General features: G+C 49.5%; 1 protein-coding gene across 12 annotated transcripts in view; it reads right to left on the bottom strand.

Annotated features, from left to right (window-relative positions):
* Positions 1-13,886, bottom strand: part of P2RX3 (purinergic receptor P2X 3) — a 36,074-nt gene that overhangs the window by 16,155 nt on the left and 6,033 nt on the right. For 7 of the 12 annotated variants that reach the window (XR_004177556.1, XR_004177555.1, XM_021925744.2 and 4 more), the window contains exons 2-8: positions 10,856-10,991; positions 10,349-10,420; positions 10,047-10,110; positions 9,259-9,646; positions 8,814-8,891; positions 7,578-7,719; positions 6,562-6,698 (exon numbers count right to left, since the gene is read on the bottom strand). Coding sequence is in view for 10 of the 12 variants with exons in the window: in XM_021925744.2 (XP_021781436.2) it covers positions 6,562-6,698; positions 7,578-7,719; positions 8,814-8,891; positions 9,259-9,646; positions 10,047-10,110; positions 10,349-10,420; positions 10,856-10,991 (1,017 nt within the window). In the remaining 2 variants the exon portion in view is untranslated. The other 5 variants (XM_021925748.2, XM_003909863.5, XM_021925752.2 and 2 more) reach the window with 4 other exon arrangements.

The following is a 13,886-nucleotide window of genomic DNA, read 5'->3' as shown; positions in this document are numbered from 1 at the left end:
AGGGTTTGAATTCTGGCACCAGCAGTAGGAGCTGTGTGGCCTTGGGCAGGTAGATGAAACCCCTGAGCTCAGGTATCCAGTTCTAAAATGTTCTCTTGAGCTGTTACTTCTTTTTTGACTTTTTTATTTTTGACAGAGTCTCACTCTGTCGCCCAGGCTGGAGTGCAGTGGTGACATCTCAGCGCACTGCAACCTCTGTCTCTGGGTTCAAGAGATTCTCCTGCCTCAGCCTCCTGAGTAGCTGGGATTACAGGTGCGTGCCACCACGCCTGGCTAATTTTTTTTTTTTTTTTTTTTAAGTATAGACGGAGTTTCACTACGTTGGCCAGGGTGGTCTCAAACTCCTGAACTCATGATCCGCCCACCTTGGCCTGCCAAAGTGCTGGGATTATTACAGGTGTGAGCCACCACTCCTGGCTTTAAAATGTTCCCTCTTCAGGGTCAACAAGATAATCCACACAGAGCATCTGCTAATTCTCTGGCTCACTGGTAAGTGTTCAATGAGTGTTAGCTAGTATTTTCTATGAATAATACTGGTTGCTGTGAGAATAGGGTAGGCATGAACATGATAAAGGGCTGTCTAAATCCAGGATCACTCTAATTGCATCACTTCCACTGAAACCTAAAAAAGATGAGGAAGCAAATGGATTACGGAGAATTCAAGCAAGTACACTTCCCATGGAAGAGGGCCTTCAAGTGTTTCTGTGGAAATGATGGTGCTGGCTGCTTTTAACACATATTCTATGGCTTTTGGAAAGAGAAAAATCCAGATTGTAGAGAGAATGATCAAAGCCAAGGGTGCACTTCGATTCTGTCTCTGTCAATTGGCCTAAGATCTTGCTGATCCACACGTTTTTGCCTGGAAGCAGGACAGGCGCCAAATCTCCGAGCTTCATGAAAGCTGCTGTGGGTACATTTCCAACATGAAACGATCACTAGAAACACCTACCGCACCAGGAACATCTAGCAGCTGAACAAGTGTTTTTTTGTCCCAGACACCAAGAGAGGAAATCCAAAACTGCGTTGCCTTTTAGTAGCAAAGCTGTCTTAGGAACTCTCAGAGGAGAAACAAGAAATCAGGCATTTTGAAATGCACCGTTTGGATTCTCTCCCATCAATCACACCAGCCATCGCCACCGGGTATATCTCTTACGGCTATTTTTTTTTTCCTTTTTTGCAAGCCATGTGATGGCGCAAGGTATGCTGGAAGCAATGGATATAGATCAAATCCCTGGATTTGAGTCCTGATGTGCCTCTTAATTAGGCTGTATAATCTCAGGCAAGTTTCAAAATCTTTCTGAGCCTACCTTGGGGGGTGGGGAAAGATGGCAAGCTGTGAATCCTGTCAAAAATAGGTGTGACAGGGCTTTGCAAACTTAACTCTAGGGCGCTTAATCTGAGGTGCAGGGATAGGCTTTCATTGATTATTTATTTTTTAGAATTTTTAAACTTATTTTTATAGAGAAGGAGTCTTGCTATTGCTGCCGAGGCTGGTCTCGAACTCCTGGCTTCAAGGGATCCTCCCGCCTCAGCCGCCCAAAGTGCTGGGATTACAGGCGGGAGCCTCCACACCTGGCTATGGGATAGGCTTTTAGAGGGCCTCAAAGTCTTGGAATTTTATGCTGTATAAATATCAATGCATAGAATAAGAACTGGAAGGAAACTCATTAAACTGTCCCAGATGTTAACTCCCTGCAAAGGGTGCAGGCCTAGGGAATGAAGGGGACTTCCCATGTCATTACTCTGTATACAACAGAATTGCTTGGATTTATTTCTCCGAGAATGTATTTATATCTTATTTGTAGAAATGAAATAACTTGGCTAGGCGTGGTAGCTCACGCCTATAATCCCAGCACTTTGGGAGGCCAAGGTGGGTGGATTACTTGAGGTCAGGAGACCAGCCTGGCCAACATGGTGAAATCCTGTCTCTACTAAAAATACAAAAATAGCTGGGCGTGGTGGCGGGTGCCTGTAATCCCAGCTACTGGGGAGGCTGAGGCAGGGGAATTGCATCAACCTGGGAGGTGGAAGTTGCACTGAGCACAGACTAAGCTACTGCACACGCCAGCCTGGGCAACAGAAGAAGACTCTGTCTCAAAGAAAAAAAAAAAAAAGAAAGAAAGAAAGAAAATATCCTTTAAGAAGATAACTTGCCTGCGAATTTTCTCATGTCTGTGAATATGTGCATCTTCCTTGGATGCATCTTCCCCACTTCTCATCGGGGGCATAAAGCAGTTAGAGACCTCTGAAAGTTAAGGAAGGGCTGTGATTTCACAGATGAAAGTCGTCAGGACTTGTCCTGGACATCTCTGCAGTTGTCCCTCTGGTCCACGCTCCTCCCTTCCTCACCCTGCCCTGGGCTGCCTCAGTGGGCCGCTCTGCCTCAGCTCTGGCTTCCGGTGAGGCTCTCCCGAGTCACAGCCACACGTCAGGCTGTCCTCTGCTCACAGCTCTGTCCGTCTCCATGTTCCTGTCACTGCTTCCTCTCCTCGCCTCTTCAGACCTGGGTGGTAACCGGTGTCCTGTTTCTGGCCCTGGTACTGCACTATCCTGTGTGGTTTCCGTCCACCCTGCCCACACCTTTGAAACAGTCTCTTTATTAAACTCTCCTCAGATTACCCAGTTAGAATGTGCCATCTGTTTCCTGCGGGGACCCTGACGGATACAGTATTTTTAATCTGTCATTGCACCATCAATGCCTATACACTCACGCATACACACACACACAGACACACTCACTCTCAGCCTCACACATTCACCCACTAACAAATACACCCACTCTCACGAACTCACATGTGCACACACACACACACACACACACACACACACCATCACCTGCTCCCAGGACTTTGGGAAACATAGTACTCTGGTTAAAGTCCTGTTCTGTGAATCGAGGGTCTACCCGGGCCTCAGAAATCTCGCCAACAGAGAAGAGAGCCTCCTGAAGAGCTGCAGGGCTCTGCTGAGAGCGCCTTTCACTTGTGCACCACTGAACTGGCGACTCCCAACGGTTCTTATTTTTAGAAATTGCTGCACTTTGTCTGCTAGAAATCCAGATGACCCCACCGACTGCAATCTCAATATGCTTGGAAAGAGGCTTCATAAAAATACTAAGTTAAAGCAGCCCACAGAGTCTTTTAGCCACGCAGAACAGACCAAGGAGTAAAAATAAAATCTCTCCACTAAATTTCAGGTAGGGGAAGAACAGAATCTTCAGGGGACCACAGAAATAAAGATTAATTTGCATGGACAGCACCAAGTACGCTGGGGAGGAGTTGAAGGGAGAACATTTTGGCTCAATTTGAGGTCACCTTTCCAATGACTGGAGCAGGCCAGTTTGCTTGCCACGGATATCAGAGATCCCCCAGTGTCAGGGTGATTACATGGGCCCTCTATAAACTCTTTTAAATCACAGGGGTCAAATTAGGAGTTGAGATCCAATGACCTCTGAGGCTACTCTAAGATGCCCCCTTTGGAACTTCCGCTTTCTCATCTGTAAAGTGACCACCTGACTTTGGGTGACTGCAAGGGAACTTCAACAGCTATAAATTCTCAAAATCTCTGATTCTGCAGGCAAAAAGCTACAAAAAGTAGGGGCGGGGGGAGTGACATTTGGAAGGGAGCTGCGAATGTAATTAGTGATGGAAATGTGAATCTCTAGCTGCCTCTGGATGTCTTAGTTAGCAGATTCAAACAAGGCCGAATCTTGGCTGAATAATTCCATTCCCTCCAGAGCAAACGGCGACAGTAGGGGTGTTGAAAATACTGCCTCTGTTGGAGGGAGCGGCAAATGAATTTGTTTGGGAGACAAAGGCCAGGCTATGAATTGCACCGCCAGCATCTGCTAGTCTTTAAATCTCCCTGGAACTTGGATTCTTTGTTTTTAAGCAGGGATGAAAGTGTCAACCACATAGGCAGGCTTTTTTTTCTGAGGATTAACAAGTACAAATGTCCCTAGTCTTCCTGGCTGGGGTGGAGATCATCCAAAGAAATATGTTTTGAATCCAGGCTCCCCCTCTTGCTTGCTTTGTGACTTTGAGAACCTTATCTAACAGTGAGGCTCCATCTTCTCCTCGGTAAAGTTGCAGGGGATATTGTAGTACCTACTTTGTAGGGCGGGCAAGGAATGCTGAGCTGAAGCACACAAAACGTTTTGCATACAGGGTGACTAGTATGGTTTCTACCGGTAAGTAGCTTGGTGAGATTCTAAAAAACAGTGTAAATTTTACCATATCATAGAAAGTGCACTGTGAGCCACACTGAACCTGGCTTTGTGACCCTCTCTCCTATTCGAGGATTCAGAAAGACGGCTTTGCAGCCTCCCACACGTGGGCTCTTAGCTTAGCCTTGGGTGCCAGCAGTTTGAGGGTCACAGGAGGGTGGTGGGTGGGCACCCAGGTGAAGGGACTGGAAGGGGCTTGGGCAGAGCCCTCTGCTTGCCACGGATATCAGATATCCCCCAATGTCAGGGCAATTACTTTGGCCCTCTGGAAACTTTTAAATCACAAGGGTCAAACTAAGCAGCTGTGCCTCCTTCTCTGGCCTGGAGGGCATTGTTGGAAGAGTCAATTATTTGAGGTCCTAAGAGGGGGTGGTTTCTCTTAGGCCTCTGGGTATTACACAGGCAGGGTCTTTGGAGATACTCTGTCCCGCCTCCCCAAATACCCTCCAAGCTTATTTAGGACCAGGTCTAGCTCACATCCTTCTGTGCTCAGGTCGGGAGGGAGGGAAGGCAGCTGCAGTGCAAGAAATTGGAGATGAAGAACTCCAGACCAATTTTTCTTTAGATGAGAGATGTTGTTCTAAAACTGTATGATATCAGTAGTTGGGGGTCTTTATAATATTCACATTCTTCATAAGCTTTCCTGCCAAATGAGTTATTTGGAGGATTAAAGAATTCCCAATGGCCAAAGGGAAGTTATGTAGATGAAAACTTGCACTTTAGATCAAGAGAATTTTATTAATATGTTACTATTTTAAGCCACCATACAAATATCCTTTGTATTGATCTCAGTGTGATATACCAACTGAATAAATATGCCAATTTCTGCCAGTGAGCCGAACAGTATTTTTAACCTACTTTAAAATATGTGTTGTTTCCTATGGTTTTTTTAAAGTTTGGAGTTGATTATGAAAGTACTTTCAATTTTTAAAGATTCTTCTTTCCAGAGAATATACATGTATATTTTAAACTATTAAATATAAAGCTTAATGGGGTGGGCAATTATTTTTTAAGTGATAAATTAACATTTTAAAAAGGTGAGATGATTATTTTTGGCTTATGTATGCCATTGTATCAGAGAATACCACCTCAACAAAGGAAATTTGAGTAACAATTATTTGAATATATTCAAAAGTATATTCTTATGTTCAAATGTAACTGAAATATATTCTTATGTATTTTTCCCCCTGGTCACAGCCTATTTAGTCTATTTAAGCTGTTTAGTGTATAATGTTGTGTACTTAAACAGGCCCCGGCCAGAAACTTCAGGATCTTCAAAAATTGGGGGAAATCTACAATGTATACACGTATCAAAACATCACATTGTATCCCATATATATACACATTTGTTATTTATCAATTAAAAAGAAAATAAAACTTTTAATAAGTAGTGTTGACCTTGTAGTCTACACTTTGAGAACTGCTAACCTAAGATAACTGAGTACGGTCCTTAGCATGTTGTAGACAATTGGTACATGTTTAATGGATTAATCGATAAATGAATGATTCAGAAAAAAGTAAGAGACAAACAAAACAGAAAGCTGAAGCTTTTCACACATTGGTTAATTGAATCCTGAAGATTACAGCGGTACTATCACCATTTCAGAGATGGGAAAATTAGGATGGGAGAAGACCAATGGCTTGTTCAAGTGCTTTCAGTTACTTCCAAACAGTTTATTCTCTGATTCCTCTCTCCCTTTCTTCAAAATGGAGAAACAAAACAAAACAAAACCTGAAAAGATCCCTGAAGTCTCAAAGCCATTGGGATGACATTTAAAGACTGGTCTGAGTTCTCGTTTGGAGAGGCATTGAAGAAGAGCCAATGACAATTATAATTTGCTATTGGTGACACATGTTTGTGGACAGACACGCAAAAGTGCCATCTTGTAAAATGTAAAACGATACCAGTTATCACCCTTACTTTGTAGAATGAGAAACCTTAGAAAATTCAGGCCCAGGGCAGGGACTGCACCTATCTGGAAGTCACTTAAGCACGTTACAGTTTCAGGCCAGTGTTAGGAACAGGCAAAGAATCGCAAAACCCCAGTATTTCAAGAGACCTTGGCCGTCTCTTCTAACTACTGACCTGCAGCAGGAATCCTTGGCGTGCTCCCCTCCAGTGATAAGGAGACACTGTCTCCCAGGACACCCAGCTAGACCCTAATGGCTGTTAGAGAGTCCTTCCTGATTTGAAATGAAACCTGAGGTGGGACTTGGCGCCGGGGGTGAGTGGATGTATGTGGGACCTTGTCTCCCCGATAAACATTGCTGCTTGAAATAAACTTCTTTAGAACAGCCCGCACCTTCTTCTCCTGATGTCCCAGGAGACAGGGGATTACCTGAAGTTGTAGCCTGGGGACACGCTGCTCTTCTCAGAAACGCTGTCCAGCCGGGTGAAGGAGTATTTGGGGATGCACTGGTCCCAGGCCTTGTCCAAGTCGCACACCCAGCCAATCTTAATGCCCAGAACTCCTCCCTGAAGAAAGGGGCCGGGTATGAGCTTTCCTCTCGCCCTCCGACTCCCTGCGCTGGGCCAGGGTGGGGGTGGGGTGGAGGTCGTGACAAATGATTTCCTCCCATCCTCCAGGTGGGAGACGGAGGCAGGGAGAAAGGAAAGTGATGTGTCACATGCTGCTCAGTAAAGAAGAGCTGTGGTGTCCGGGCGCGGTAGCTCAGGCCTGTAATCCCAGCACTTTGGGAGGCCGAGGGATCACGAGGTTAGGAGATCGAGACCATCCTGGCTAACGAAACCCCGTCTCTACTAAAAATACAAAAAACTAGCCGGGCGAGGTGGCGGGCGCCTGTAGTCCCAGCTACTCGGGAGGCTGAGGCAGGAGAATGGCGTGAACCCGGGAGGCGGAGCTTGCAGTGAGCCGAGATCGCACCACTGCACTCCGGCCTGGGCGACAGAGCGAGACTCCGTCTCAAAAAAAAAAAAAAAAAAAAAAAAAAAGGCTGTGGCTCGGCTGTGGACACTGGAGCCTCTGAGTCCTATTTTTGGGATCTTCAGTCCTTTAGCTACAACACAGGAGAAAGTGGCCACAGGTCTACTTTCCCATCGTTTAGGGGTTACCACAGATCTAAGGCCTTTCCCTGAGGTGAAGTGTGAAGATAGGAGTGGGAAACTGAGGCTTGAGGAAGGTGGGCTCAGCGGGAGCGGGGGCGGGCAAGACAGCTCCGCGTGGGGAGAGGAGAAAGGATTCAGGCACAAAGCCAGTGGCAGGCCCGGGATGCTTCCACCAGGTGGCGCTGTCTCGCGGCGGCTCCTGGCCAGTGCCGGCCAAAGGGCCCTGAAATCTGGGAAAGGGCTGAAGTTGGGGAGTTTGGGGTCGCGGAAGAACGGCTAGGTCCTCACCGTGCGCGCCAGTTTGGCAAAATCCTGCCCCGCAAACTTGACCACGTCCCCTACCCGCAAGATGGGGCAGAAAGGGTCCTTGTCCGGGTGGAAGCGGCAGGTCTTCATGTCCCTGGCTGTCAGGTTGGGAAGGAGGTTTCCCCTGGGGAGGAGCGGAGAGAGAGGTCGGCCCAGGGTTCATGGGAAGATCGTCTTATGCAATCTCCCCGCCCCCGCCCCCCGCCTTCCGGAGCCTCAGGGCCCTCCACGCCTAGCAGGGATCTGAGCCCTCCATGCCTAGGGGGGATCTGAGCCCTCAGCCTTCATCTGGACCTCGCCATCTCCCTCCCCTCTTTCCTTTCCCTGCATCTTTCTGGTGCCCCATCACCCCCTTCCCTGTATCAGGGTGATGTACATCGGTGACTAATCTCCAGTTGCCAGGCTGGGAGTTCGGGAGGTCAGGAATCATTCCTGGTTACTTTGTGCAATTTTTTTTTTTTTTTTTTTTTAGATGGAGTCTGTCTGTTGCCCAGGCTGGAGTGCAGTGGCGTAATCTAGGCTCACTGCAACCTCCGCCTCCCACGTTCAAGCGATTCTCTTGCCTCAGTCTCCCAAGTAGCTGGGATTACAGGTGTGCGCCACCGTGCCTGGCTAATTTTTTTTTGTATTTTCAGTAGAGACGAGGTTTCACCATGTTGGCCAGGCTGGTCTCAAACTCCTGACCTCGTGATCCACCCATCTCGGCCTCCCAAAGTGCAGGGATTACAGGCCTTTACCACTGAGCCTGGCCTAGTGCACTTCTGTAGTGCCTGGCATTGCCCTCTGCACATGGCCAATGCCCACCGAGTAGCTGTGGAATTAATGAGTCAATGAAGGGGGACTGAACTAAGAGAAAAGGGATTTCCACACATGGGCTAGATGTGGGGAAAAAGAAATGGGACGAGACCGAAAGGGTTTCAACCGTTGAAGGCATCCTCCACCCAGGACTAGGCCTAAGTTGTCCCTCTCCTACCCCAAGCAAAACTCCCATTTGGATCTGAGCCCCAAGGCAGGGAGGCTGGCAGAGAAACTGACCCCAAAGTTCACCTGATCCTCAGTGGCCAAGGCCCGTTGGGAGATTGGGAATGGAGGCCCCGGGAGATGGGTCAGTGGAAGTGGGAAGAACTGTGGCGAGGGGGCATCTCCACTTCCCTGAAAACAAGGTGGCAGGGCTGGGGGTGCCTGCATCTTGGCTTTAGGGAAAAAGTGGGGACTCACTTCTCAAAGTTGAAGAGGGGGAAACGGATGCTGTTCTTGATGAAAATAGTGAAGTTCTCAGCTTCCATCATGATGGGCCTGTGGGTGAGCACAGGAGGCCTCAGCTTTCCAGGAGGAAGAGGGGGAAATGAAGGTTTTCACCCCCGGGCGACCTTTCCTGGTGGACGCCTCCAAAGGGAGAGCTCTTATAGATAAAGGGCACCTTGAGAGCGGGCTATAGGAAGGGACTGTCTGTGCCTGAGGGTCAGAGCGGGAGGAGGAGGCAGGTGAGTGGGCTGGGGAAGATGATACCCTGGGCCTGAGTCCACCCCTCCCACACACCAGGAAGGGACAATACTGGGGAGAGTCACAGACTCTCCTCAAGTTCAGAGATGCACAGCTCCCACATGGGCAGAGGGGAGCTGAGGTGGGGGCCTGTCTCCTTCCATCTGTCTTGGAGCCTTACATTTCCACCGTGTCCACCTCCGTGGGGCACCAGCCCTGGATCTCACAGGTCCGGAACACAGAGCTGTAGTTCACGCAGCGGCCAGTGAGGATCCCTAAAGTGGAAGCCACAGCTGCTGGGTGGCTGCCTGCCCTTTGCTCCTCTCCCTTCCCTTCCTCCCCCGTCCCTTCCTTCCCCCCATCAGGGACCCTGGCAAGTGGGGGAAAAGAATGGGCAGGGAAAAGGGAGCTGACTTCTTTCCTGCTTCTTCTCCTGAGCCCCAGACCCAGACAAAAGGAGGTGACAGCTTTCCTTTCATGTGCTTCCAGGCTCAGCAACCCTGAGGACCTCCCTTCTTCTTGCTCTTCCTTCCTTGCCTCTGAGTCTGTGCTGCAGCTCTTCCTTCTGTCTGGAATGCACTTTTTGAAGCCCCCTCTATCCTGCCAAATCCTATTCATCTTCAGGGACCTTCCCAAATGTCACCACCTCAAGGAAGCCTTTTGATACCACCCACCCAGAAGCACTCTCTCCCCCGCCCCCAGGCTCCACAGCCCTTTGTACCTCCTGGACAACACATGCCACTTCAAGCACCCCTGTCTGTCACCACCACCCTAGACTAGCAGCTCCTCTGGGCAAGGGCCATGCCAACCTTATAGCACCTGCTGGGTGTGGCACCCAGGGAACATCATGTAAATGCCAGCAGAATGACACGGAACAGGCTGGTTCCCCCTCCCTCTCCAACGACGGGCTCTCCCCCATGGGTCCTGCTAACACTTGGGATTGTGGGGTGGGGAAGGGGCTGGACTCACCCCCGCCTGGGAAGCGCTCAGGCCCGCACTGGCTATCTGATACACAGCGGTATTTCTCCTCACTCTGTGGGCAGACAGGTCACAGGTTGGTGAAGGACCCTGTCCTGGCCTGGTGAGCCCCTCAGCTCCCATGACCTCCCCACAGCCAGCAGCCTCAGGAGGGTGGAGGTCCCAGGTCCCAGCTGCAAGGCCAGACTTAGGGCCTCTGCTTACACCCCACCCCTCCCTGCCACCAGTCCTACTCCCACCAACATTTTCAGCCTTAACCTGCTTCACCCAACCTCTCTGTCTCCTCCCCTCACCTCTGGGCAGAATCCTTGCATCTGGTTTTCAGTAACAATCATCTTGGTGATGATGACAAAGACCGAGGTGCCCTTGGGAGGAGAAGAAGGGAGAGAAAAACATGCAACAGTCCCAGTCTGTGAGACAGGGACTATCACTGATATCCCCTCTCTGTAGACGAGGAAAGCGAGGCTTGTGTTTAGTGACTTGGCCAAGGTCACAGGGCTAGTAAGGGGCAGAGCTGGCTCTTTGCAACCACCCACATGGCCGCCTTCCCCCATGTGTGTTGTCCTTGATTGCACTACAAGTTGTGGCAGAGCCTGGAGAGGAACCCAGCTTTCCTGGTGCCTAGCACCGCAGGCCCAAGCCCCCGCACAGCTCTCAGCTGCTGGATGAGAGGTCCTCTGGATCAGTGACATCACGGAATCTGCTTTGGGAATCCCACTGGCGCTCTCTGCGCTGCTTTCTCCCCTCCAACCTGCCCAGCGCCTGGGCATCCGCATGCCTCTCTGGGTAGGGGACCATACCTGAGGTGGCGTCACATAATCAGACACATCCATGACTCTGTTGGCGTAGAGTCCGAAGCCCTTCACCTTGGTTACCACCGAGGACTCAATGGCTGTGTCCCGTACCTGGTATGCCTTCTCGTGCAAGAAAACCCACCTGGGTAGCAGGAGAGCAGAAATGGAGAGAAAGAGAGGAGTCCACAGACCCAGCAGACAGAAACTGGGGGAGGTCACCTTCCTGCCAACACTCGGCCATGCCTGGCAGGGTGTGCGGATGGTTCCTTCTGGAGGCGTGAGACCTAGGGTGAGCCCTTGGTTGACTTAGAATAGCGTTTCTCCACCTTTGGTCCCATTACCGCCCCTCAGGTGCCTTTCTAGACATTTCCCCCACAGTGGTCCCCCCTCCATGAAACTTTCATGTCACAGATATCTGTTTATGTACTGTATGCAAATTTGTGCTTTATGCATAAAAAGAGTGAGAACCAATTTTCACCTCCTTGGGGGCCATATGGCCCCATTGAGAATGCATGGCTCAAAGTCATTCCATGCTGCTGATGGGGGCCACTTCTCTGGCAGGTACCCAGGAGACAGGAGGACAGAGGATCCCGGGCCTCTGCTCCCGTGAGTTCCAGCCTTGGCCCAAGGCTGTACCCTAAGTGCCCAACACAAAGTAGCTCAGTAAACAAATCAATGAAGGTCCTTGGGAGCTGGGTGCTTGGAAGAATCCATCTGCCCAGATGTCAGATGAGAACAGAGAAGGAAGCAGGGGCAGCGGCTGAGCTTTCACCTGGCAGATAAAGGAGTTGGGTAGAAGGTGGGAGGCTGGGGGAGGAGGGAGGGGAGACGCTTCTGATCTTATTCCTTGGATTGTGCTGCCACCAAGTGGTCATTTACCTGTACTGGCTCCTTCCTGCAGCTTTAAGTCATTATGGGACCATGTGGATGAGGCCTTCCCTTCTTCCTTCCCTACCTTCCTTCTCAGACTTTCCCCGCCGTCAGCAAGTAGGGCTTGCAGATACTTGCTGTCAACTCGTGCCTCTGCTTTCCTATAAAGTGCCTGCCTTTCCATTTGAAATCGCCAATCACAGCCCTCAAGGCTCAAGTCCCCGCTCAGCCTCACTTAATCCCACACTTCCAGCCTTTGGCAAGATTGCATTTGTTCCTGATGGCACACTGGGAGGTAGATGCTGCCACTGTCCCCATTTGACAGATGAGAAAACCTCATCAAATATGTGTAATCCCAGCACTTTGGGAGGCCGAGACGGGTGGATCACGAGGTCAGGAGGTCGAGACCATCCTGGCTAACACAGTGAAACCCCGTCTCTACTAAAAAAAAAAAAAAAAAAAAAAGAAAATGCTATGCAACCCTCCTCCCTCCCTGAGAAACATACAATGTAGACAAACAAATACGTCTGTTACATTTTGTTAACCTCACTGTCTCCCAATCTTATTTGACCACAGAAGCCAGTCTTGGAGGAATATTGGTGACCTCTCGTGCAACTGAGGAGCACACTTTTGGAAATGCTGGGTCAGGGCATTTTCTGCATCTAACCAGGGTGGCACGAGGTTGGAAAACCACACCAGATGAAGGTGAGTGGAAGGAAGTTGAGACTGTGTAGCCCAGAGAAGACAAAGCTGTAGGAGTTAGAGGCTGGGAAGCTGCAGGGGCAGGAGCTGGGCTGACCTGAGGATTCTATAAGGAGGTGGGTGAAGACTTCAATCCCAGAACCGGCTGCTGCGGGAAGTCACCCCATGTGTGCCACACGTCTGGGAAGACTCCAGGACAGCGTGACGCTCACCTGGCAGGTGTGCTGAGAGGAGGCCCCTTCCTCAGGTGGACGTTGGACTGAATGATCTCTGGGGTCACCTACTGTTGGAACATGCAAAGAGCAGCAGCTCCCAGAGCGTACCGGGGGTCCCAGTCACTTGTAGTTTGGACACCACCATCCTATTTATTGCAGACACCAGCGGGTATTTGCAAGTGGCTCTTTGTTCAGTTTTCAGTGAGAGGGTTTGGTATTATCTCCATCATGGGGCTTCCTTTGCTCACTTGAATCTTTTTTTTTCTTTTTATTCTAATTTAAGTTTAAATTTTTGATAAATAAATACTATTTATTATTATTATTTGAGTCAGAGTGTCACTCTATTACCCAGGCACTGGCGCGATCTTGGCTCACTGCAACCTCTGCCTCCCGGGCTCAAGCGATTCTCATGCCTCAGCCTCCTGAGTAGCTGGGACTACAGGCATGCACCACCATGCCTGGCTAACTTTTTTGTGTTTAGTAGAGATGGGGTTTTTCCATGTTGGCCAGGCTGGTCTCAAACTCCTGGCCTCAAGTGATCTGCCTGCCTTAGCCTCCCAAAGTGCTGGGATTACATGCGTGATCCACCACGCCCAGCCCTATTTATTATTGATAATAATTGTATGTATTCACGGGGCACAGTGTGAGTGTTTTGATATGCCTGTACCTTGTGGAATGATTATGTCATGCTAGTGATCATATCTACTACCTCACATAGTTATCATTTTTTTGGTAGTATTACTGGCTTGAATTCTGAATGATTTCTTGAGCGGGAGAAAAAGGGTGTAGTCACAGCACCGGCAAATGGCTTCAAACGCCTTCAAACGCGTTACCTGTTTTCCTATTGCTGCTTTATGGCAGGCGGGCGGCAGCCTGATTAACGCACCACTTAGAGTGACTTGTGTGCTTGTAAAATGATCTCATGAACACCGCCTTCGATGGGGCTTTGTGGTGCTGCTTTATCTCCCAGCACTTTTCTTTTCTTCTTTTTTTGGAAGGGGAGGGGTTTCATTCAGATTTCACAAGGAAGTAAGCCTCACGTAGAAATCCCATCTGCCAAATTACGTACTAGCAGAAGAGAAGGGAGCCTCCCTGTCACAGGAAACCCAAATGTGCATTATTAGCTCACGGCCTGGGGCCCTGCAGAGTGAAGGGAGGGAGGTCTGGGGCCCAGGCTCTCTGCTTCCAGCTAAGATGGCTGCTGGCCGCAGCTGGACATTCGCAGAGTGCAAACTGTGGTCTAAACACAC

This window comes from Papio anubis, chromosome 12, assembly GCF_008728515.1.
Source record: "Papio anubis isolate 15944 chromosome 12, Panubis1.0, whole genome shotgun sequence".
Lineage (NCBI taxonomy): Eukaryota > Metazoa > Chordata > Mammalia > Primates > Cercopithecidae > Papio > Papio anubis.
This window is presented reverse-complemented; position numbering and strand designations above follow the sequence as displayed.